Source organism: Corvus hawaiiensis, chromosome 17 (genome assembly GCF_020740725.1).
Source record: "Corvus hawaiiensis isolate bCorHaw1 chromosome 17, bCorHaw1.pri.cur, whole genome shotgun sequence".
In the NCBI taxonomy this organism is placed as follows: domain Eukaryota; kingdom Metazoa; phylum Chordata; class Aves; order Passeriformes; family Corvidae; genus Corvus; species Corvus hawaiiensis.
The window spans coordinates 2118607-2143665 of record NC_063229.1 but is presented as its reverse complement, the minus strand read 5'-3'; the positions used below and the strand labels follow the sequence as shown (position 1 = coordinate 2143665).

Below are 25059 nucleotides of genomic sequence, written 5' to 3'. Positions count from 1 at the left end.
AGGGAGAGTGACCATGGCAGGCAGAGCTGAGCCTGGGTACTTCAGGGTGGTATTCAGAGAGGATTTGAGCTTCTGCCTCCTGCAGGGCTTCCCCTCCAAGGCTTGCAGGTGGAGCTTGGCCATACAAAGCCACCTGGAATTCAGATCAGTAGCTCAGCCTGGAGCCTGTCCTACACCCTGACCTTCCCTTGTGCCCAGAGGGCTTCCTTTGGGAACATCGCCTGCGGCTCTCTGTCACCGCTCTGTGAGTGCTGTGGGTGCCAGCTGGCACATCCTGAGCCTCCCTGCTGGCACCTCCCAGCCAGCACCACCCCGGCTCCACCAGCCCAGAGGGTCCCATGGGCAGGGGGCTCCAGGGGGGCTGATGCTGCTGCAGAGCACAGCAGGAATTAAGATGGTGCCCGCAGCCACCAGAAGCAGCTGGGCACCAGTCAAGGCTAAGGCTGCATTTGGTGTTCGGGCACAAAGTTCAGGTTTGGTATCAACATTTCCCAGCTCAGGCCATGTCCCCATCCCCAAAATGCCTGGGCACTGTCTGTGTGGTGGAGAGGGGCAAATCTTAGCCCCCAGGGCACCACAGCCCAGACCATGGGGCAGGGCACAGCTTGGAGGTGAAGGCAGCTGGAGCAGCTCAGCAGCAGGAGAGGAGGAGCCGCCCCATGGGGCCACTCCAGGGCTTGGGTCAGGACTGGGCAAGCCTGGTGTGGGGCCCCCCGGATGCCCAGGAAGCAGTGCTGGGCAGTTCCCATGAGTGCAGAGGGCAGTGGGCAGTGTCTCGGGGCAGGTGGACTGAGGTCAGCGTGGGCAGGACCCTCGGGAGCAGGGCTCAGGGAGGGGCAGTGGGGTCCCCATCGGAGCAGGGTGGGAAGCCCAGGCTGTGCCCACTGCAGCTTTAGAAAGCCCAGCTTGGCTCTGCCAACCCCCTGGGAGCAACAGAGTTAAACGGAGACTGTAAAGCCCATCAAGCCATGGAATAAATTCCACTTCTTTTTTTTTTTTCCTGTGCTTCCAAACAATTATTTAAATCTCTGGCTGCTTTTCATTATTAATACATTTTTCCCTGAGTGAGGAAGGAAGACAAGCCTGTCGATTCCTGCCACCCTGCAGTGGTCACTGCCTCCACTCCCACACCACCTTGCTGGCCACGCTGCACGTTGGGGGACAAGCTCCTCGAGAAGACTGGAGACCAATTCATGGCTGAAAGGGAGAGGCCAGGAGCACAGACTGCCAGCTCTGCTCCTCACAGGGACATGCCATCTGCATGTGTTAAAAGTCACTCTCTTTTTTAAGTGACACTCACACTAAACCAAAAAGGAACTAAGAAACTAAACTAGCAGGTAACAGGAGTTCATTTATACACTCCGTGATTTCAAGTAGGTTTCAAGTATGGAAAGTCAACTTATTGATTGACAGCTCAACTCATACAAATGTACACTGATTTTTCTTTTAAGCAAACCCAAAAGGTTTGTCATTTTCCCCTGTATAACACAGTGAAGATGAGGATCCCTCTGAACCGAGCAGGATGGGGCAAGACCACTGGGGAGATGTTCAGTGAGGATCCCTCGGGGGATCCCTCTGTCCAGCTGCGCTCCCACCACCCCACAGGGATCTGTACCTGCTGAAACACCAGCCCCTCACTGTGGCAGAGGGGACAGATGGGCTGGCTCGGAGGGTGGCACAGGTGGCACAGCTCCCCAGGAGTGGTGCAGCACAGCAGGAATCATCAGCCAAGCAGCCAACAGCTTCTCAGGTCAGGCTCTGAGTGCTCGGAAACACCTCAGCTCTTACAGAGCTACTGACACACCGTGCTCCGGGGCAGAATCTGCCAGGAAGGCAGCACTGGCTGGAGAGGAGGTGTTTGCCATCGTGTCACATTAGCACAGCTGCGGGAGCGGTGCCAGCCCCGGGATCCACCACCACGGGAGCACCGGGCACCCTGCAACGCTGGGATGCTCGGCTCTGGGCTGCCTGGGCTCAGCCAGGAGCTGCTGGGCTCTGACAGCAGGCTTTCCTGCAGCCCCCTGAGCCGATGGGACAGAGCAGGGCCCTGCTGGCAGTGCCTCTGTCACGCTGCTGGGGAGGGGATGCTGTTAAATAACCCCGTGCAGCAGCAGAGCAGCAGCAGCAGCGTTGAAGCAGCCCGTGGCCGGGCACCGAGGCACACGAGTGCTGCAGCTGCAGTGGGAAGTGAATCCTGCCCCTCCTCCTCTGCTGGGCCCTGCTCTCTCCAGCCCCTGGTCTCACACCCCTTCCCCTCCCATCCTGCCTCTTCCATCCTGCTTCTCTCCTTTGTCCCTTACCCGTGGTGGCATTTGCTTTCAGAGGGGGACGGGGATGTGCTCCCGCTGAGGAGTGGGCTGCCAGAGGGGTTCCCCGTGGGCTCTCAGCATCTGTGCTCTTCCTCCAGCTGCAGGGAGGTCTGCAAGGGCTCTGCCACACCGTCCCTGAGCCATGGTCTAGGAAGCCCTGGGACCATGAAGGGCTTAGGAGACAACAGAAGCCGCCATCTCTCCGAAAACCTGGACTCCCCTCAAGACTCTCTTTATGCCCCCCAGGACAGGAACCCTTATCTCCTCAGCCCCACCGACTCCTTCGCCATGGACCCCCGATTCCCGGCCCAGAACACCGTCCATGGGGACTGTCTCCTTCCGCTCAACAACCAGATCTCCAACAGCAGCACTTTCCCCCGCATCCATTACAACTCCCACTTCGAGGTCCCGGATGACAACCCTTTTCCGAGCCATGCCCAAGCCACAAAGATCAACCGCCTGCCTGCCAACCTCCTCGACCAGTTTGAGAAGCAGCTGCCCATCCACAGGGACGGCTTCAGCACCCTCCAGTTCCAGCGGAGCGACGCGAAGCACCGGAGCGAGAGCCCGGGGCGCATCCGGCACCTTGTGCATTCCGTGCAGAAGCTCTTTGCCAAGTCCCAGTCTCTGGAGGGCCCCACCAAGGGCAACGTGAACGGGAAGAAGGGGGCGGATGACGCCAAGCAAAACCGGAGGAGCAAGAGCAAGGACCGGGCAAAGACCTCCGAGCCCAAGCGCAGGACCCGGTCCAACATCTCCGGCTGGTGGAGCTCTGATGACAACCTGGACAGCGACACCTGCAGCTACCGCAACCCCATGGGGCTGATGACGCTGGGCCGGCAGCCCGACCACAGCCAGCCAAAGTACTTCATGCACGCCTACAACACCATCAGCGAGCACATGCTGAAATCCTCCAAGAGCAATAACGACCTCAAGGTCACCCCTTGCACCAATATCCCCATCAACAACGACTCCAACTACATCAAGCGGGGCTCCTGGTCCACGCTGACGCTCAGCCATGCCCGGGAGGTGTGCCAGAAGGCCTCCGCCACCATTGACAAAGCCTTGCTCAAATCCAAGTCCTGCCACCAGGACTTGGCCTACCACTACCTGCAGGTGGGTGCCGCGGGGGAACACGGGGTGCTCCGTGCAGGGAGAGCACAGGAGTTCAGGGACATCCCCTCAGTGGGCGCCCGTGTGACCTTATCAAACATCTCCAGATGGTTCAGCTGCCACCTCAGGTCACGCTGCCAGGAGAGGGCTGGGGAGGGCCCTGGGCACAGACCCCTACTCCTCCTGCAGGGACACAGGTGCTGATGGGGTCCATCTCCCACAGCTGCAGTGCTGTCCCAGCACCCCCAGTCCCTGTGCTGGACAGTGGCAATGTGGGGTGGAGGGGACATGCCATGGCACCCCACCCCCTGTGCTGGGTGGGATCCCATCTCCTGCAGGCCCCCCACGTGTCCCCACTGCCTGCCCAGGCCCTGCAGGTGCTGGGGGACACTCCTGGGCAGGCAGGGGTGTAGCTGCCACGTGTGGCTGTTTCCCAAGTGCCCACACAGCCGGGAATGTTGAGGGGCCACCTCTCACATTGGACACAGCTCGCCAGGACCCCGTGGAGACCCCTGTGCCACCCCCCAGGGGCTGAAGGTCAGCAGCACTAACTGACACTCAGCCCTTATCTCCACGCATCGCAAGGATGTGCCAGCGTGCCCAGTCAGCCCCGCTCTGCCCAGCTTCCCCGGAGCACTGGTAGGACCGGCAGCGCCTCGCTGCTCGCCCGCGGGGCAGGGCTGGGGCAGCAGGACACTGCCAGCCCCGCTTGCATGGCCTGCATGGCTGATGCTGGTTTGAAACCCTGGCACCGACAGCTCCAGGGCTGTGGCAGGTTCCAAAAGCAGCGCTGGAACGGCATGAACCTGGTTGTGCCCTGGAGAGAGGAATGGAGACAAATAAGCCAGGCCTGGGGGGGGGGAGGAGGGGATTGGTCTGTGTATGTAAATCTCCAGCATCCTTTTAATGCAGAGGTGCCAGGGGCTTCCCTGGCTGTGCCCAGCAGGCTTAGAGGCTTTGAAAAGCGATGAATTATTGAAGCACACTCGGCTTCCAATACCTTGCTGGCCAGGGCTGCAAATCAAATTTCCACGGGACTGAACTGACTGCATCAGGAACACCAGCAGGGAAAATCGTCTTGGCCTGGTTCCTTTTTCCTTGCCCCTCCTCCTTCCAGTTAAGCATCTGAGGTTAAAGAGCTGCAGCCAAGCTCTCCAAGGGCTCTGCTCCCCTCAGGCTGCAGCGCAGAGCCCGGCAGGCAGCCCCGACAGCCCCTGGGCTCTGGGGTGCACGGCTGCCCTGCTCATTCCCCCCCATGTAATGAGCCTCCGTTTCTCGACAGCCTGACGCAGGGCTGTGGGCACAGCTGGGTGGCACGGGCCTGGCCAGCAGCTGGGCAGCCCCACCGCTCGGCTGGGAGGACACGGGTGCCCCGCGGCAGCCGAGCGAGTCCCCGCGGAGGTGGGACCAGCCCCTCAGCCCCGGGCCGACCGACGCAGGCAGCGCCCAGGTAGGGATCTTGTTTTGAGGAGAAGCTTTTGCCCAGCTCCCTCCCACTCTGATCCTCCTGGGACCACTGGCCAGGGGCAGCAGCCTGCGCCACCGGACTTGGAGCAGGTAGGGAGCAGCCGACAGCCACGACGGGCATGGCTGGAGGGGCACTGGGGGACACCGGGGTGTGACCAACATCCCCAGTGCCTGGGGCAGCCCCTGGGCTCAGTTCACCAGCAGCTCACCACCAGAACCAAGACCCCGGGCACCCAGCCCCGAAAACACAGTGCCTGGTGCCCCCACAAGCCGACAGGTCACAGGTGCTTGGGCTCACCTTGTCCCCAGGTGTCCGGTGCCAGCCCCAAAATCAGGGCACAGGGCTCAGGCACCTCATGGGAGGATGGGGTTGTTGTATCCCAACCCCTCCTGGGCACAGGAAGGGTGATGGAGAAGTCACCTCTGGAGCTTGTGAGTGGGAAACGTCCTTTTGCAAGGCCACATGTCCCCGGTCACACCTGGGGACAGGGCGAGCCCATTCCCTCCGTGTGCCGTGGGGAGGAACAGCAGGGATCTGCTTTCCCAGTGCCTGGGGGGGGCACAGGGGCCCTGCCCTGCTGCAGAGGGGGCAGCTGCCATGCAGAAATGCCCAGTGGGTCCCAGTGGTGAGGGGACATGAGGGAGGGCAGGAGGAGTGGGATGGAGACAAACAGGACACCGCAACCTCCAGGCTGGGTAAGCCCCCAGGGCTATTCACCTCTCCTGCCCCATTTGAAGGGTCTGGGTATTTTGGGGATTCATCAGGAACTGTTGGGGGTCCATGTGATGTTTCCAGGCCCTGGAAACATCCATACCCAGATGTTGGAGTTGGTGATCACCCATCTCCAGGCCCAGCCCTGTCCCATCAGGGTAGGGGTCTCTCAGGATCAGTCTCTAGGGTGACACAGCTCCACCCTTAGAGCACAGTCCCCAAGGAGGGAGGCCATGCTCCCCATCCCCTGTCCCCCTGTCCCCATGGGCCCCATATGCAGCTGAGAGCACAAGGAAAGAGGCTGGGAAGCTCCTTGGGGTGGGAGATGCCCCAGGCAGGAATGAGCAGGAGCTGTGGATCCGCAGACAGCACCGAAGGGACGGGCAGTGTGGGGGCTCCCAGGGAACAGTCACCATTAACCTGATGCATCATCCAGATCAGCCTCCCCAACCCCACCTACAGTCAGACCACACCAGGGCATCCTTAACCCCCCAAGAGCCCTGACAATAATTCATAATCCAGAGTGGGTGGCCTGTTCAGTGCCAGCTGCTCCACGATGCTGAGCGCCTCACGCCAGCCCCACCGAGCTGCCATGGGGCAGGAATACAGCCCAGGTCCTTCCCAGAGGGTGCCCTGCCAGAGGGACAGCCTGGCTCCTGCTTTCTCGAGGACCTGGCGGTGTGCCCGCAGCAGTGGAGCCTGTGCATGGCCTATGCACCCCTGGAGCGCTCAGCAGGGCCTTCCTGTGCTGCATGTCCGTGTGTGCGGGGCTGGGCTGCATGGCAGAGCTGGCACTTGTGTGGTGGAACCCCGTTTGCTCCTTGAGTCTCTTCCCCCTGACGTGCCCCGAGCGGAGAGAGCGCCGCAGCTCCTGCCAGAGCCCGGAGTGGAGCTTTCCCCTTCCCCCAGTCCCCGCTCTGTTCGTGCTCCGGGGATGGGGGATGCCCAAGGGATGTTTCCCCGTGCCCCTCCCCTTTCCCCTCTTTGTCCTGGGTGGCACTGCTGGCCAGTGACTGGGCAGCCCTTGGGGACAATGCAGGGTTGAGTGGAGCCCAGCTCCAGGGATGGACACGTGCCTGGATCCCACATCCCTGCACCGCTTGGCACCGCATGGACCACGACTGGGCACAAGGAAGGACCCACGTCCTGCAGCCTGGCAGACCATCCCTGCTGCCCCCTCCTCACCTCCGTGCAGCCTCAGGGCAGGTGCATCCCCAAGTCCCCATGAAGTCTCCAGACCTGGGCATCCCCTTAGTGCCCCCCCTTCCACACCACCCAAAGCACCATGGGCAGAGCCAAGGCCACACCTGGGAGAGCAGCAGGAAGGGCAGCAGCAGAGCCCCACTGCCTGTGAGGAGCCTCTGGAGCTGCTCTGGGTGCCCTCATGCCTCCTTGGGCGTGACACACAGGCTGTGCTCAGAGCCCCTGGTGTCACCTGCCAGGAACTCTGCTGCCACCGAGGGGCTGCACTGGCCACTGTCCAGTCTGTCCTTGATCACAGAAGCTGCTCTGGGCTCGCCATCCCCATCGCAGAGCTTCAGACTATGGGACGGGCTCCTCACATCCTCCTGCAGAGAAGCACCCCAGAGGGCTCTGAACAGCACCCAAAGGACCTGTACTGCTTTTGCGGGTCCCCGAGGGCACCTGCTTGTCTTTGCAGGTGTGACACTTACAGACACTCGTCCCACTCTGTCCCGGCGGACTCTGTGCAGGCAGAGGTGGGACACGCTCCAAAGTGGGGCAGCGGATTCAGAGGGTGAATTCCTTCCCCTTGGCTGCTGAACTGGAATGTGGAGCACCTTGAGAGCAGCTCTGTGTCCTGCTGCCTTGCCAAGGCGCAAAGCAGAGGAGAGGCAGGGAAAGGAGGATTAAGGCAGCTTGGCCAGGACCAGGCGCTGTCCTGATGCCACAGGGAGGCTGTTCCTGGGAGAGGGACAGGTCCGTGTGGGGCAGGCAGTGCTGGGGCTGCACCAGCAGGGAGAGACACGCTGGGACTGTCTTTGTGCTGCCGTGCCCAGAGAGCCCGAGGCCAAGGGGCAAATGCGGCAGCCATGGCAGAACTGAGCAGCCCCCAGCCCGTGCCCCCGAGCAGTGGCAGCAGAGCAGCTGCAGGATCCTGAGGTCTTAAAGCCCTCTCTGTCCTCAGCTGAGCCCAGCACCCTCACTGCCCCACACCATCCAGCGCTGGCCCTGCACAGGGACAGCTGGGCAGTCCCTGTCCTGCATGGCCCACTTGGCTGCTGGCTGGCCCTGTCCTCCTCAGCCAGGGGCTGCAGCCCCTGCCCTGCCAGCCCTTCACCAGCCCTGCCAGCCCTCACCAGCAGTGCCAGCCCTTCACCAGCCCTGCCTGGCCCTTCACCAGCCCTGCCAGCCCTTCACCAGCCCTGCCAGCCCTCACCAGCCCTGACTGCCCTTCACCAGCCCTGCCTGCCCTTCACCAGCCCTGCCTGGCCCTTCACCAGCCCCATGCTGGCCCAGACCCCACAGGCAGGAGCTGCAGCTCACCTTGAGGAGAAGGCAGGCAGTAAAATGCAGTCTCCAGCCAGCCGTGACACCAAGGTGACAGATAAAAAAGTGATCCTCAGGCTCCCTGTCTCCTTTAGAAAGGGTCGGAGCCAGGCATCCCAGTGACCTGTGGGATCCTTCCTGTGGCAGGACTCAGCTGGAGCCAGCAGGGCCCCTCCTGGCCTCAAGGCCACCAGTACAGACAGAGGCTGGGGCAGAGGCAGCACTCACACCCTGCAGGGAAAGGGTTCTCGGCTCTTGCATTTATTTACAAGGACCTGACAGATGACACCCACAGCCCCTGAGCTGGACAGCTATGTGAGCAGCCAGCCTGGGAGCCATGGCCAGGCACGAAGATGGCAGGAGCAGAGTGGAAAGGGCTGGCAAGATCCACACCAGCAGCAAGTGGGGCCAGGGAGGCCTGGCCAGTGTGCGTGCCTTCTGTGGAAGACTCGCTCCACTTCGGTCCCCAGCTGGATCTCACACACCTGGATCAGCCCTGGCTCCGATCCACATCCCCCAGGAATGTGGGTGCTGGGTCATGGGCGCACTCCAGGCGGGGGCCTGTCACCAAAGCAGCCCCAAGGGTGGTTTGGGGTCTGTTCCAGAGTGGACACATGGGGCAGGCTGGCAGGGCATGGGCTGAGCCTCTGCTCCTTCGGGCAGGAGAAAGCCCTCGGCTGTGGTGTGTGGATTGAGCCTGACCTGGACACAGCCTGCAGAGCTGAGCCTCACCTGAAGGTGCTGCACCCCAGCAGCATCACACACAGCCCCAGACTGGCTCTGGCTCCCACGGGAGCCCTGCTGGGAGCAGGGATGGAACAGGCACCACACGACTGTGGCTCATGGCAGCTGCAGCACAGCCCTGTGTCCCCAGAGCCCTGTGTGAGCTGTGGCTGCTCAGTCCCACGGCTCCCTGGGCAGCTCCAGCAGCTCCATTTAGCACAGCCAGCGTGGACGCTCTCCTCAGCACAAGCTGTGCTCAGCACAAGACCTGTCACTGCTCCCTGCAGCATCCCCAGCTGCTGCTGGAGCACTCTGGGCTGCCCTGGCACTGGCACTGGCATGGACACTGCTGCATCCTCACGTCTGGCCTGGCTGCTCCTCGGCTGTGTCCTCGAGGGCCGGACAAAGGCCAGCTGCAATCCAAGTGAGCCACAAAGCCAAGGCTTGCTCCTGGAAACTCGGGCTTCCCCATCTTTCTCCTGACCTGTCCTACACCACATGTGCCTTGTCCTGGTCAGTCCTGGGCACTTTGGCTCTGCCTCAATCCCCAAACCACAAACCCTTCGCAGGATGGGCAGGCGAGGTGGTGGCTACTGTGGCTGCTCAGTGCTTCAAGCCTCCCGTGGGACCATCAGCTCTAGTGAGGGAACAAGAGGCCATGTCTGCTTTAAATTAACTGTGGAGTTGTCATCTTGGTGGGGTTAGAAGTGCTTTTCATGCCCAAGGTGCTGCTCATCTCTCTGCAGAGAGGCCAGCAAAAGGTTTATGTGCCCAAGCTGCTCTAGAGGGACTTGTGAGAGCCTGACTTGGTTCCAGAAAGTAATTTCAGCCACTCAGAGTCACATTCAACTCAGAAACCTTAAAGAGCCCATGAAGGCCTGGGCTCTGACCCCCCAAGCCCTGCTCCACAACAGCACTTTATGTTCAGTGACGTGGTCTGTGCCATGAACAGCCGCGTCCAGCCCTGTCCCAGTGCCCCACACAGGCCCAGTGAGACTGTCCCTCTCCCCCTGTTATGCCTGGCATTGTGCAGCTTGTCCTGGCTGTGGGAGCATGTCTGGGATGGAGGTGTCCAGCGGTGGGGAATGGCTGTGATGTGCTAAAACAGAGGCCACCAAGCCAAGGGCTGCCTGGCATGAACTGGTAAGGGAGGGCTGTGAAGGAATTGTGTTGCTTATTCCCACTACACTCCAGGGGAAGGTCCAGCAATGTCCCCAGTTCCCCATGATCCTACAGGTCCCAGGATCATGGGCGTGTGCCATCCCTCACATCTGCTCACACTCCTCTTCCTCCTGCAGGTGCCTCAGGGGGAGTGGAACAACACGCTGTCCCGGGACAAGGACAGCGAGATCCCGTGCCGGCGCATGCGGAGCGGGAGTTACATCAAAGCCATGGGGGATGACGACAGTGAAGACTCAGAAACCAGCCCCAAACCATCCCCAAAAACTGCAGCTCGGAGGCAGAGTTACCTCAAGGCCACCCAACAGTCCCTGAGTGAGCAGAGCACCACACAAAGGTAACGCTGGAGCTCCTCTGGGAGCTCTGCGCGGGTCCTCAGGGCCATCCTGGAGCAGCCCTTGGGGTCTGGCCAGCAGCAGCACCCCACAGAGGCCCCGTGTGGGATCAGAGCCCAGCAGGGCTCCTGCACCCCAGCTCTAACAGAGAGATGAGGAGACAAGCGGGACAGGAGAAGATGTGGCAGAGGAACGGAGGGAGCTCCCCATCCTGGTGATTCCCAGTAGCCCTGGTGTTAGGAGCTGCTCCAGGTCCCTGTCCCCTCAGCCATGGGGAGAGCACTCCTCTGATGGAGCTGTGGGGATTTCCTCTCTGAGCATCTTCTGCTCTGGGGGAATGCAGAGATCCCAATGCCAAGATGCCAGTTGGACCTGGAAGCTGCTCACCCGGCATGGCTGAGGGCACTCGGCCCGCTGGGGCTATGCCTGGAGCTGCTCTGCTCCAGAGGTTTCCAGGGACCCTGTGACCAGCCAGAAGGTTGGCACACTGGGCTGGATGATATCCTGAGGAGCTGAGAGGTTTGGCACCAGGTATTGAGGGAGGAAGACTCACAGTGGTTTGAACCAGACTAAGCCGGGGGAGCAGAGCAGGAGCTTTGCTGGGCCAGAGGTGGCTCCTGCAGGATGGGCTCTGTGTGACCCGGGCAGTGATGCTCTGTCCTCAGCAGCTGCTGCACATCCCGGGACAAGGCACCTGGGGGCTGTCAGTGCTCCGAATGCTGCAGCTTCGGCGGCTGTGAGTGGTTCGGAGGGACAGGAAGGAGCAGGAGCCACTGGGGGTGAACTGCTGAGGCCCAGCACACAGAGGGAAGTGGGATGCAGGCAGTGTGGGGACCCCTCACAGAGCCTTCACACTGACATCAGGTGCTGCTTTCTGCTGGGAGATGGTGACAAAATCAGCTCTGGGGAGCCCTGGAAATGCCTGTTCTGGATCCATCCCTGTTCCGAGCCTTCACATCCACCTCAGGGGAGCAGAGTGGGGTCATGGGGTCTCTGGTGAAAAATACCACATAGAGAGTCTGGGGCTCCTTCTGCCCTGGGCATTGTCCATCCAGACCACGTCCATCGGGATGTGGCCTGCCCTGAGCCCTGGGCGCAGCCAGAGCCGGGAGCGGCGGGACCGCAGGGATGCGGCCGCGGGGGGCTCTGGGCAGGGCCCGTCCCTACAGGAGCTCTGCGGGGCAGAACCCTGCGGGGCGGAGGGGGCTCCGCTGCGGGACCCTGCCCGGGACAGAACCGGAGCCAGAACCGGGAATGGAGCCGGGGCTGCAGCCGGAACTGGAGCTGGGGATAGAACCGGGACTAGAGCCGGATCCGGGGATAGAGCCGGGGCTGGAGCCGGGGCTGAAACCAGGGATAGAGCCGAAAATGGAGCCGGGACTGGGGCTGGAGCCAGGAATGGAGCTGGGGATGGAGCCGGGAATAAAAGCGAGGCTGAAGCCGGGGCCGAGGATAGAGCCGGGAGCGGAGCCGGAGCCGGGGATGGAGCCGGGAATAAAAGCGGGGATAAAGCCGGAACTGGGAATAAAAGCGGGGCTGAAGCCGAAGTCGAGGATACCGCCGGGATGGAGCCGGGAATAAAAGCAGGGCTGAAGCCGAAGGCGGGGATAGCGCCGGGATGGAGCCGGGATAGCGCCGGGATAGCGCCGGGATGGAGCCGGGATAGCGCCGGGATGGAGCCGGGATGCAGCCGGGATGGAGCCGGGATAGCGCCGGGATGGAGCGCGGCCGCCACCTGCTGACCGGCCCTGGCCGCAGCCCCGGGCTCCAGCAGCCGAGGGACCCCGGGCTGTGGCTGGGACGGGGCGGCCGCAGGGACAGACAGAGCCGGGGCAAGGCACAGAGCAAGCCACGAGCCGTCCCTCTGCGAGGGTCGCTTCTCCTGTCGGCCGCTCTGTGACTCGGTTTCCCCGTGGGCAGGCGGGGTGAAGGCCGGTGGGTGGCATAGGGACGCTGCCCACCCCAGGACGTGGCTGGCTCATGATGCGAGCTCACAGACAAAACCCTCAGCACGAGGGAAAGCCGGCGGTCAGCAGAGAGCACAGGGCGAGGGGTGTCCCATGGCCCTTGGTCCCCGCGTGGCCTGGGTGTCCCCTCCATGTCCCCTGGTAGAAGGGACAATTCCCCACTCCCATCCCATCCCATCCCGGGATGGATACTTCAGAGTCCCTGTGGGATACCCACGCGCTGCACAGGGCGTGCCCTGCCCTCAGCTCTGCTGTCCCCAGGCAGGTGACGATCAGACCTCTGTACCCACGGCCCTGGCAGGTGTGGGGGAAGCGGCACCATGAGGGCCTCTGTTGGGATCACAGGCAATTCCAGAGGGAGAGGCCCCACAGCTGTCCTGGGCTGACGATGTCCCCCACCGTGTGCACCCAGCCTGTGACCAGCACTCCTTCACACACGGTCTCGTGGTGGGACAGAGCCCCAGGGGAGCCCCATCCTTCCCCATCCCTCCCAGCCCCGTGTGCCTGGTCTCAGCTGAGGGCTGTGCTGGGTCAGGTTCAGTGAGAGCCCTGCTCTCCTCCTGTGCAGAGCCTGCTGCTGTGCCCCACGACCTCGTGGCAGAGTTTCTCCCAGGAAAGCTGCACTGGAAATACTGATCCCCTGCTCGTGCAGCAGTGTCATTCCAGCTAGGTTCCCACTGGACTTCTTCCAGATAATCTTTTGGGTTCCTCTATACAACTGTAAATGTATGTGTCTTGCAGTTGTTTCCAGTTGCAAAGTTCACAAAATACAAATTAGAAGTCATTTCTCACCCTGCCTCTCCCTGCTTTTGCGGCAATGCAGGCGGTGCTGTGGCTGGAGGCCAGCACAGATCCCACATGCTCCCTGGGGCTCAGCTGGACAGACTTGACACCTGCAGTGCATTCCTGGGGGCAGCAGAACCCAAAACCTTGTCCCCTCTCCTTCCACTGCACCCCGCAGCCGTGTCCCTGTGTGCCACGCCCGAGCCAGCGGCCGGCAGGGTGGGGAAGCGCTGCCTTCTCCAGGAGCCCGGCAGTGGACGCGGTGCCCAGCATCGTCTCCGTGCTGCCTGTGCCTGGCAGAGGGGCCGTGGGCAGGGGTGGTCTGGCTCTGCTCCAGCACTGCCCCAGCACTGCCCCTGCCGTGGGGACACCCTCACACCCTCTCTCTGCTGGCAGGAGCCTGGACCGCCTGGACTCTGTCGAGATACTCCTACCTCCGAAGTTCCCGACCTGGGAGGAAGAATACAACCAGATCTCTGACAGTGTCAACGAGTCCAGCTGCATCAACCAGGTGAGGTGCTGAAGTGCTGACCCACTGTGCTGGCACGGCCAGCGAGGGAGGAGGCCAGCTCAGGGGAGAAGGAGCATCTTCTTCCCTCTTCAAAACAAGGCACTGGCTGTGCTCCAGGAACTGCACAGGCTGTTCCTGGCAGCTTTACCAAAGTGTCATGGCCAGCTCTTTAATCAGGATTCCTATTAGACCTCCTTCCTGCAGCTTTGCCTCCTCTCACACTGCTGGTGCAGCCAAAATCCCTCTGCCACAGGTATGGTAGCCCAGAGGGGGCCCCACAGCGCTGGGAGAAGCTCAGGGCTGCTCTGGGTGCAGGGTCTCACTGTGTCACCCCCCAGAACCATCTGCAAGGCTGTTCAACCTTGCTGCAAGCCCCTCATGCCCACTGGGTGGGTCCAGAGCCAGGGCCAACCTCTCCTGGTGGTGTGCAGCCTGGAACCCTGCAGGGTCACCAGGGACAGCCACCCTGCTCAGCTCAGGACCTCACCCCTCATGCAGCAGACTGGACCCAGGAACAAGGTGCCCGTAGTTCGGGAGGCTGTCCTGCCAGCCAGCTGGAGATGTCTCTCTTGGATATTCCTGGGCCCCATGGCAAAGCCAAGGATGCCTGTGAGGTGCTAGCAGAGGGTGGCAAACCTCTTGCCACAGGGTGGGCTCATGCCCCGACCAACATTTGGGATGCAGTCGATGCAAAATGGGTCTAACTCCCCATGCTGTGGTCGTGGGTTACTCTGGAGCTCCTCAGGGCTGGGATTGCTCTGGAGCTGCCTCACAGGCCGGAGATAACCAGTGCAGGGACGAGCCTTTGCAGAGGTCCCGTGTGCTCATCTCAGCCCTTTCACCGCGGGGCAGCGATGGCTCCACAGCTTTGCCCAGCGAGCCCAGTCACCCTGGGCCTCTGTCCCATCTGTCCCTGTGTGTCTGCATGGGGACATGTGCCCACACAGCTGCTCTGTGTGTGCAGGGGGGCACAGCAGCGGGGTGGGCATCAGGAGCCCCAGGGTGAGGGAGGTAAAAGGGCATGTCCTGCCCATGTTCCCATCCAGTTGTGGGGGGCTCTGAGCCCCTTGGCTGGAGTCTCCTGGTGCCCCAGAGCGGTGGGAGCCCTTGGAGGGGAGCCAGGGGGGAGCAGGGGCATTGCTGGGCATTGCTGTTCCCTGTGGTCAGTCCTGTCCCTCGTGCAGCAGCAGCAATGTGCTGGGTGTGTCAGTGCACAGCGGGGTCAGGACTGTTGTGGCCTTGTCCTCTGCGTGTCAGTCCGTGCTGAAGCCAGGTCTCTGCTGGAGACTGGGTCTGTGCTCTATCCATGTCTAGAGCTGCTTCCAGGAGCTGAGTGCAGCACCCCCATGGAGACATCAGGAGGGACTTGGAGCTGAAGGGTCTGAGCAGCCCATCATGTGCCAGGAGCTGCCCAGGCAGCCAGCCCAGAGCCAGACTGGTGGCACTGGGATACTGGGGGCACACCGACTGCCACAGCACCCACTCACATGTGGGGCTGCTGCCATCACATGCACTCTGCCACTGTCCCCTGAAAACCAGAGAGTTCAGCTGCAGCTGGTTGGGATTGAGAGGCCTCCCACAAACTGCACGTCTGTTGATCCAGGATGGAGCTGGTTCATCCGCCAGTGCATGCTGGTCTCATCCATCTCAGTGCCAGAGGTAGTTCCTGCCCTGCCCTCACTTTTGTGTGACCTCCAACACCTTCCTTGTGTGTCCAGCCAGACCCCAGTGTCTTCCCACATGGAAGCACCTCAACTCTGACAAACAAATCCTCCAGCTCCACCTTGCAGCCCTCTGGCAGTCCGGGGATCAGCAGGTGTGTGTGTCAGTACCCCCTGTCACACCAAGGAGGACAGAGCTGGTGACCCCAACACTGCCAAGCCCCACTGTGAGCTGTGCCCTGTGCAAGAGGGCCAGGCCCATCCCCAGAGCCAAGCCTCTTTCCTCAGGTACACTTAGAACTTCCCGAGGGGGTCATCCTGGGCAGGTGGTGCCAGGCAGAGCCCTGAGGGCAGAGAGGAGGAGGAGGCGGCGGCCGTGCTCCCACGGCAGGGCAGTGTCTGTCGGGGTCTGTCCGTCTGCCGAGTGTCTGCCGTGGCTTTGCTCTGCTGGGGAGGCAGAACAGCTTCTGTGTGGCTTCTTCTGGCGTGGGGACACAGCAGCGAGGTGGTCAGCCCAGCCCTGCAGGCTGAAGGACAGTTCCCCCCACGTGGAGCACTCGGACTGCCCACGCCTCGGGCTCTGTGGGCTGTGAGGTGCTGGCCAGCGCTGGGGGCTACCCAGAGGTGCTCCGTGGGAGCCACGGCCGCCTCGTCCAGCTGCCCCTGTGTGCCGAGGGGTGTCCCAGCACAGTGTGATCCCAGTGTCCCCTGTGGGCATACATGGATATATGGTGCACACAGCAGGCCGAATGCTCAGCAGCTTCTCCCGTGGTTGAGGTGTCCTGTGGAGCTTTGCCGTGTCCGTGCCACTGTCTGAGGGGCCTGTGTGGCCTCGCTTGGCATCTTACGAGCTCTGCAGTTTGTACTGAAGTGTCAGCAGCAGTGGCCCCAGGGGATGGGCGCCCCGCTCCCCTTGTCCTCGGTCCCTGTGCAGTGACTGTCTGTGTGAGGAGCTCCCCTGTTCTTAGCCTTTAACCTTCTCCAACTCTTTCTTCCAGATCTTTGGACCCCCCTCACTTATCCCTCAGATATTTACCCATGGAGAGCAGGTATTGTCCCACTGGCATTTCTCTCATCCTTCCTCACGGAGCTTTCTGGGGCCAGCCTGGGCACCCACAGCAGGGTGTGAGGCAGGCTCTGGGGTCAGCCCATGCCCAGGCCAGCAGCAGGAGAAGGAAAAGAGGAGGAGGAGACAGCACTCCTGCCCTGGGCACTGCAGGGCAGCTGGAGAGCTTGAGTCCTCAGCCCAGCAGGGGCTTAGGGACCGTCAGTTTTAGGGGGAAAGCAGATGAACTTCTTGAGCTAAACCTCATGGACTCAGATGCTGGGCAGAAGCAATGTCCTTGAGTGCCAGGAGAAAGAAAGGGCCAGGAGAGATGGATGTGGGCAACAGGGCCAGTCTCAGCATCTCACCTGTATTTCAGAACAGTCTGCTCTGGGCTGGGTCTGGTTTGACCTGGCTGAGCCTCTCCCAAGACCAAGTTTGCCCAGCAGCTGCCACAGGAGAGTGAGGCAGAGCTGTGAGCAGGGGGCAGGGAGGTGGGGGCAGTGGCAGAGCTCACCCCTGGCCACAGCCAAGCTCTCTCCTGGCCCTCACCAGGAATGGGGCTGGCATGGATTCCGAGAGCCAGCCTAGGCAAGCGTGGGGGCTGTCCCCCAGCCCACACCTCTCCCCTGCTGTCTCCCAGTGTTGTCCCCCGAGGAGCAAGCTGCCCTGGTGGGTCTCACACCTGAGGCTGGGGTGTCCCAGCTGTGCTGGGACAGGGGCCCTGGCAAAGGCTGGACTGGGATTTTGGCCACACGTGCTCTCAGCAGCAGGACTGGGGGTGTTCCACAGGCACTGTGCCGGTGTCTCACCTCCAAGGAGGGGGCCCCTCTTCCCTCTCTCAGCAGAGAGCCCCGGGTACCCTGTGCCCCAGCAGCACTGACCACTGACTACTGACCGCTGACCACTGACCACTGCACCTCCCGTCCCGCTGCCGTGAGCGGGACCACGCAGGAGCGGCCGGAGGGCGAGGAGCAGGAGGGAAGGGAAGGGCGGCCGCAGGCGGGGGCTGACTGGGGCTGCCCCTGTCCCCGTGCAGGCACCCGAGCCGGAGCTGGGGGAGCAGTACGAGCCCGTCTGCGACTCCACCTACAGCGAGGCCGAGTCGGCGGCTGCGGAGGTGCTGGACCTGCCTCTGCCCAGCTACTTCCGATCCCGGAGCCACAGCTACCTCCGCGCCATCCAGGCGGGCTGCTCCCAGGAAGACGACACGGGCTCCGTCCGCTCCATCTCCCCGCCGCCCACGGGCAGCCTCAGCGGCAGCAGGACCCTGCCCACCAACAGCAGTGAGTGCAGCGGCGTGGGGGGCACGGGGCGAGCCAGCGGGGGACAGGGGACACTGCTGGCACTGCCTGGGGGCTGTCGAGCATGCGGGGCGCTGGGTTCGGGTACCTGCATCCCCAGCCGTGGTTGTCCATGACTTTTGGGGGCTTGTGCCCGAGAGGATGGGCAGCAGCTGATGTGGGTGCTGGAATGGCAGGCGGGCTCTGGGCGCTGCATCAAAGGAGGTGTGACCAGCAGGTCAAGGGAGCAAATTCCCCCTGCTCTGCTCTGCTCTCGTGAGGCCCCTCCTGCAGAGCTGCCTCTGGCTCTGGGGCCCTCAGCACAAAAAGACATGGAGCTGCTGGAGCAAGTCCAGAGGATGCCACGGAGATGCTCCAAGGGCTGGAGGCCCACTGCTCTAGAGCCAGGCTGAGAGAGGTGGGAATGTTCAACCTGGAAAAGAGAAGGCTCCAGGAAGATCTTAGAGGTTAGTGAGGTGCTTGCACAGGGTGCCCAGAGCAGCTGTGGCTGCCCCTGGATCCCTGGCAGTGTCCAAGGCCAGGCTGGATGGGGCTTGGAGCAGCCTGGGACAGTGGAAGGTGTCCCTGCCCATGGCAGGGGGTGGGACTGGATGAGCTTTAAGGTCCTTTCAACCCAAACCATTCTGGGACTCTGTGATGACACATAGAGAGGCCTCAACATCCCTAGTTTTGGGGTACAAACAGGTCTTGCATTGAGTTTCAAGGCACTAACGAGCCTTCCCAAGCCCCAGAGCCCCCAGCATCCCTGTGCTGAGCCGTGGCAGCATTTCCATGATGCTCCAGGTCACTTGATCTGCATCACTTTGCATCATTTTCTCCAAGGCAGCCTGTGCCCTTCCCGGCTCTGGCCAGCCCCAGGTGAGGCTCAGGTGTAACACAAGGTGTGAGGAGCTGAGAGGTGCCATCCTGGGGATAATTTTGGGAACTGGTTAGAAAAGGTGATACCTTGGTGTTCCCAGACATGGTAGTGCCTGTACATGGAGCAAGGCAGATGCCAGAGCAGGCAGGAGGAATGCAGCACCTGCCCAGGGCTGTCTGTGCAGGCAGCATGTCCTGTCCCCATGGGGAAGCCGGGGTCAGGCCCAACGGGACGGTGCCAGCTCTGGCACCAAGGGGAGTTCAGAGCAGCCTCAGCTCATCTGCTGTGGGCAAAGCTGGCAGAGCACTGGGGTGGACTGTCAGTGGGAGACAGGCACATCCCAGCTCTGGGCAGAGTGGGCAGTGGGGAGGGGGCACCGGCAGCGTTCCTGCCTGGCTCCAGGCCTTCCCCCCCGAGATATGGGCATGACCTAACATCTCCCTGCAGAGGCATCCCAGCTGCAGAGGCATCCCAGTCAAGGTCCACAGGATGAGGCAGGAACTGGAAGAGATCCCCTGGGATGAATGGGCTGTTTGCTCAGCCCTGTCCCTCCTTCCTGCCACCCTCTCCACTCTGCTTCTGTCCCACACTCTTCCCACCTGGCTGCCCCTGTCCCACAGCCCTCTCCTTGCTGGCTCAGCACTGCTGAGCTCAGTGCTGCCAGTTCCAGGCTGACACCGGGCAGCAGCAGCAGGCACAGCACAGAGGGGGCTTCCAAAATGGGTGCCACCCCTCTCTGACATGACCCTGCACAGTTCTGCTGGCTCCCAGAGCATCCCCCAGCCCTCCACGTTGGCTGCTGGGGCTTGGTGGGGGGAAAGAGTTTTGGCAGAGGGTTGGGGAGCAGGGAGGAGCATCTGTGGTTGTGCATGCACAGGATGTGGGAGGCAGGAGACACATCTGGACAGCACTCACACCCCTAATCAGCCATCTGGGCTCAGTTCCCCTGCAAATCATGGAATTACTTTGGTTGGAAAAGCCCTCTGGGACCACTGAGTCCAACTGCTAACCCAGCACTGCAAAGCCCACCACTAACCCATGTCCCCAAATGCCATATCCACGAGTTTTTTGAACACTTCCCAGAGATGGTGACTCCACCACTGCTGTGGACAGCTGTGCCAGTGCCTGACTGCCCTGTCCATGAAGAGGTTTTCCCAAATATCCAATCTAAACCTCCCCTGGTGCAACTTGAGGCCCTTTCATCTCATCCTGCCCCTTGTTACCTGGGAGCAGAGCCAGATCCCCACCTGGCTGCCCCTCCTGTCAGGGAGTTGTAGACAGTGAGGTCCCCCCTGAGCTCCTTTTCTCAAGGCTGAGCCCCTCAGCTGCTCCTGGTGCTCCAGCCCCTTCCCCAGCTCCGTTTCCTTCCCTGGACATGCTCCAGCCCCTCAAGGTCTTTCTTGTCACAAGGGTCCCAGAACTGGACACAGGATTTGAGGTGTGACCTCACCAGTGCCCAGCACAGGGGACAGTCACTGGTCCTGCTGGCCACACCATGGCTGGTACAGGCCAGGTATCCTTGGCCTCTTGCCCACCTGTGCATTTTCAGCTGCTGTCATCCAGCACCGCCAGGGCCTTTTCTGTGCATCTCTGAGGCTCTGAGTGGCTGGTGGTGTAGGAGAAGGGCCTCCCAAGCAGCAGGTGGCAGCTCGGTGGCATCAGCCTGGACCAACAGGGAGAAGTGGGTGCACTGTCACCTGCAGGTATAATGGTCACTGATGGCCTCTGCTCCATGCAGGGCTCTGGGATGACACAATTAAGAGCCCTCACCCAAACACATCCCAGGGACGCCTTTCTTCCTCCAGCATCCATGCACCAGCCCAGAGGAATGGGGACCACCATGCTTTTGTGTCTATAGGGACACATCCTAAAGAGGCACCAGCAGCAGCAGTGCTGGGGCCAGCACAGGCTTCTTGTTTCTTGAGGGCCATGTGGGGGTTGGATGCTAAAGCAGAGGGATCCAGGCACTGTCAGAGGGCAGGAGGAGGGGCAGCAAGCTCCGTGCCGGCTGTGTGGGGAGCACGGGGGAGAGCCCTGACAGCTGTCACACCCCTGCCACGCCAGTTCCTCCCACTGATGCCTGTGTCACCGGCACATTACAAGGCAATTAGCTCCCATTTGACAGCCAGCGAGACAGATGATGAGCTGCCCTCGATCAGCCTTAAACAAAGCTTTGTGCCTTGCGCAGCCGGAGACTCAAAAGCCCCAGTGGAACCTATTGCTCTAATTGCCAGGCGTGCGGTGACAGCCGCGCCGGCTCCCGAGCACCACAAAGGGCTCCCCAGCCCCGGCTCCTGCTTATTAGAGGCAGCTCTGGGAATTGCTTGTTTAATAGACTGCTTGTAATGCAGAGTGGAATATTTGATGTCCAGGGGAAACAGGAAAGCAGAGGTGAGCAAGCAAATACAGCAGGAAAGCTCCCATCGAGCCAGTTCTACCCGAGCTCTTCCCAGTCCTCCTTGTGCCATCTGGTTACACCACCCTTGCTCAGAGCATCCTGCTCCCAAAAAGCTCAGGTGTCCAGCTCCTTATCCTGTGTCCAGATCTCCTGCAGGGAGGCCAGGGCTGCACACACCTTGTGCCCATCCATATACCAGAACTTGCCAAGCCCAGGCTGGGCAGGAGAGCACCACCTGGGAGAGATACTCCCAAAGGTCAGGACAGAACAGCTGCCCTCTGCCTCTCACCTGCTTCCTGTCTTCTTTGTATTGCTTTTGTTTCCCTGTTTATGACTAAATTAGAGAGCTGGCTTCCGGGCCCATGGCTCTGCTGGGGACCCTGCCCTGCCCCAGGAGAAGGCAGGTGCCAGCCCAGTCCCCTGGCACTGATGCTCTTGCAGGGGCAGCAGGGCTGTGCTTAGGAGGATGGACAAAGTGCCTGCACCCCTCATTGTGCTGGCCCAGTCCCCAGGGGCTGGCTCACTGTGGGACGTTTCCACAGCTTCTGGGAAAGTCATGTATCTTCCTCCTCCTTCTCCTCCTCTGTGTGCCGTGATCCCGGGCTCTGTGTAGGCAGGCAGTTTCTGTTGCACTCCTCTCAGCTGTCATGGCCTTCTCTCCTGTGTGGGGAAGCAGCAGCGATGGGAAGGCACAGGGAGCTCACACCAGGCCAGGAGGCATTGCCAGCCAGGGGTGAAGCACCACTGCGGCCCCTCGCTAATCCCATCGGCCTGAGCTGACCCCACACGGCCTTTGGGAGGGACTGTTATCATTCCCTTCAGATTTTCTCCTTCTTTTTGACCTAGATTTCACGTTCCAGAAATAGCTTCCTCTGACATACAAGCAGGAAAGGGATTAGAGGGAGAGTGTGCGTGTGTATGTGTGTGCCAGGGAAAGATTTCTGTTGCATGCTCCATCAGTGTTTGCAGAGGAAAAAAGGGCACGTACGCACGTTCTGTGATGCCTTCATGTGTCTGTGGGACAGAGAAATTCATGACAGCTGTTTCTGTCCACATTTGCCAGTTCATTTTTCACCTCTGATCTTTCCCTTGTTATTATGGAAACTCCACCACCGCCCTGTGCCCAGCCAGCGCTCCCTTCTCCCCAGGAAGCTGTGCCATGGGCACAGCCCTGCTCTCGGCTCCACCCCCAAACCCAAACCATCTCTGTCTTTATGTGCCTGGTGCTCTTTGCTGCCAGATCTCAGCGCTTCCACGGGCAGCACCCAGGCTGTGAGCTCGCTGCCTGCTGCAGGCACGTGTCTGGCACCCAAAAGCAGCTGCAACGGGTTTGAGCCCACAGAATTGCCACTTCCCCAGGTCCCTGGGAAGGGGGGAGCTGCAGCCACGCTGTGTGATGCTGTGCTGGCACAGACACAGGGGAGGTGAGCACGGCTCCAAGGTCCTGGCCAAGCCTGCCTGCTCCCAGCAGGGACCATCTACAAAGGAGTAGAAACAAAGGCAGCTGTCAGCATTTCCCTTTGCTGATATGGTCAGAAAGACAAGTCCTTGTTGCTTGCTTTTATCAGTTTTGATAGCAGGAAAGGGAGTTGGTGCTGTCCTCGTGGGAGAGGAGAATCCAAAGCACCAAGGGGTGCCTCAGCTCACTCAGAGCCTCTGGGAGGGCAGCACCAGGAGTCCGTGCATGGTGCTGTGCTCTGCCCGTGAGGAGAGCTGGCTGGAGGGCAGTGTGCCAGGCACACAGACACCTGAGGTCTCACCTGAGGTCAAAAGGCCTGGTGGCCTCCCCACATGCTGGCCATCCTTGTGACCCAGGTGAGCACAGAGCTGCCCTGACACCAGGCAGTCACGGGTGCCCCTTTGTGTCCCCGCTGTCGGTGATGCTCAGCCCCTCTGCAGCTCCCATGGCCACAGGGCTCGTGCCACCGCTGGGGCAGCCCAGCAGCAACCAGCGGTAGCCTTAGCTGAGACAGACACACACGTGTGCCAGGAGAGCAGGGCTGGGTGGGGTTGATCGAGGCTCTGCAAACAGCCTGGAGCATTTTCAGGATGTCAGACAGTGCAGGCAAATGAGGGTTTCTTTGTGTATGTCTTGGTTTGGGTTGCTTTTCTTCTCCTTCACGTTCTCTCATTATCTTTTCCATCTACTGAGCCATGACGTGGGTATTTCTGAGGGTTCAGGAAGAGATTGGCAGCTCAGAGCTACCTGGGAGACCCTGAACTGAAAACAAGTTTCCGTTTTTCCTTGGTAGGCAGCGGAGTGGGGAGGCCCTAGGCTGAGGGTCCCAAGGCTCAGGGCTGACTCTGTGATCAAATTGTCCTTCAGCCCCATTGTGCTGCTGCTTCCCAGAGCAGAAGCAGCAAATCTGCAGCAATTCGGTCGCTGAATGCCGAGGGCGGCGGCGGCGGCTCAGCCCTGCCTGCGGAGCCGGCAGCGCTTGAGCTCAGTGCGCTGTTTCCCACGGCGCTTTGATCGCTCCTTGCTGCAGACCACCCCTTCTCCGAGTGCTGGGAGCCCAGCGAGCCATCAATAAATCGCAGCATCAAGGAGTGATGGGAGCAGCGAGGGGCCGGGGCAGCACACGTGCTGCTGGCGGGAGCCACGCGGCAGCACCGCTGCTCGCACAGCCACGAGCCCTGCCCAGGGCCGGGCACCACCAGTGCCCACGCCACGCTGGGCTGGTGGGCACCCTCTGCTCGTCTCGGCCGGCCGCCACACAGAGTGGCTCTGCCCTCGCAGAGCTGTTCCCAGCCCCGGTCCACGGGAGCCTTGCGCTCAGCTCCGTGTGCCGGCGCAGGATCTCAGGGAGAGAGCTGGATGCTCCTCCAGCACCCTGCGTGGCTGTGCCCAGGGTGCAGACCCGGCAGGTTCTTCCCGCAGCCCGCACGTTGTGCCAGCCCTGCTCCCCTCCGCACCTCCATTCTCCACCAGCCCTGCTCTGGCAGCCCCAGGGGAGGCACAAAGCACAGCCCTAACACAGCGCCCGCACCCACTGAGGCTCCCCTCCCTCTCCCCGTGCCCAGCGGGGCAGAACTCCACTAGCAAATCTGGGACCAGGGGAAAACACCCACAAGGGAAACCTCTTCGTCCCACTTGTTTCTTTCCCATGTATTTCCCTCTGCACCGGAGGGTTCCTCTCGGCGATGCTGCAGGAGGTCCTGCACCCGCCGCCCACGGGGGTCCCACCGCGCCCGCTCCGGGGGCTGGAGCGGGAGGGATACGGGAGGTATGTTTCAGCCAAACGCACGTTTGCGCGTGGGTGGGACCGCGGCCGCGCTGGGGAAGATGTCACCGCGGCTACCGCGACAAGGAGACAAAGCTCCCGCGTGGGGTGGGAGCGGCTCCCGCTTTGTTCAGCAGCGCTCGGCTCCCCTCGCGGCAGCGGCGGTGCGGCAGCGGCGGTCCCGGCCCGCGTCCCCTGTCGGCAGCGCCGGGCGTCCCGAGGGTCCCGGCCGAGCCGAGCGCGGCCGCCGCGTGTCCGGCGGGGCGGAGGGCCCCGCGCGGCCGTGGGAGCGGGGCGGGGCGGGGCTCGGGGCGGCGCCGGTGCCGGGCGGGCGCGGGGCGGTCCCGGGGCGGGGCCGCCGTTTAATGCGCGGCCCCGCCCGGGCGCGCGGCCGGAGCGGCGGGCGGGCGCGGTGAGTGCGGCGGCGGCTCCGCGCGTCTCCTCCCTTCTCCAGCGGCGGCCGCACGAGCAGCCGGAGCGGCCCCGGACCGCGAGCGGCCCCGCCGGCGGCTCGTCCTCCTCTTCCTCCCCTTCGCGGGACCCAGGCCGGGCCGAGCGCCCTCGCCCCGCGCCCCCCCCCCGTCTCTCCGGTCCCCTCCGCCCCTCTTTGTGTCTCCCATGGCTTTGTGTCTGGAGCTCCTGAGGCAATGTGAGTGACCGCGCGAGCGGGGGGCCGAGCCGGGCCCTGCATGGCTGCGGGCGGGGGTGCCGCCCCCTCCTCCCTCGCTGCTGCCGCTGCTCCGCCGCTTGCCGGGCCCGCCGCCCCTTCCGCTTCCCACGCGCGTCCCGGGCCTCCGCGGGAGCGGCGGGGCCGCCCCGCTCGGCTGGGGCTGGGCTGGGGTGTGGGGGCCGCTCCATCCTCCTCCTCCTCCCCCGCATGCCGCCTGCGCCGCGGGGAGCCGGGCCCGGGCGGGGGTGGGCGCTGCCCCGGTGCCAGCCCCGCTGTGCCCGTCCCCCGGGG

The 25059-nt window shown here is 62.2% G+C and overlaps 1 protein-coding gene across 5 annotated transcripts in view; it reads left to right on the top strand.

The window, feature by feature from the left end:
* DLGAP4 (DLG associated protein 4) overlaps positions 1-25059 on the top strand; it is a 146309-nt gene that overhangs the window by 81200 nt on the left and 40050 nt on the right. Inside the window, exons 4-9 of one of the 5 annotated variants that reach the window (XM_048322312.1) lie at positions 2408-3425; positions 4705-4872; positions 10131-10348; positions 13493-13607; positions 16267-16317; positions 17353-17599. In XM_048322312.1, coding sequence (XP_048178269.1) covers positions 2475-3425; positions 4705-4872; positions 10131-10348; positions 13493-13607; positions 16267-16317; positions 17353-17599 — 1750 coding nt within the window. In that variant the 5' untranslated portion in view covers positions 2408-2474. Of the gene's footprint in view, positions 1-2407; positions 3426-4007; positions 4062-4704; positions 4873-10130; positions 10349-13492; positions 13608-16266; positions 16318-17352; positions 17600-24505; positions 24748-25059 lie in introns of those variants that run through there. The other 4 variants (XM_048322314.1, XM_048322315.1, XM_048322313.1 and 1 more) reach the window with 4 other exon arrangements.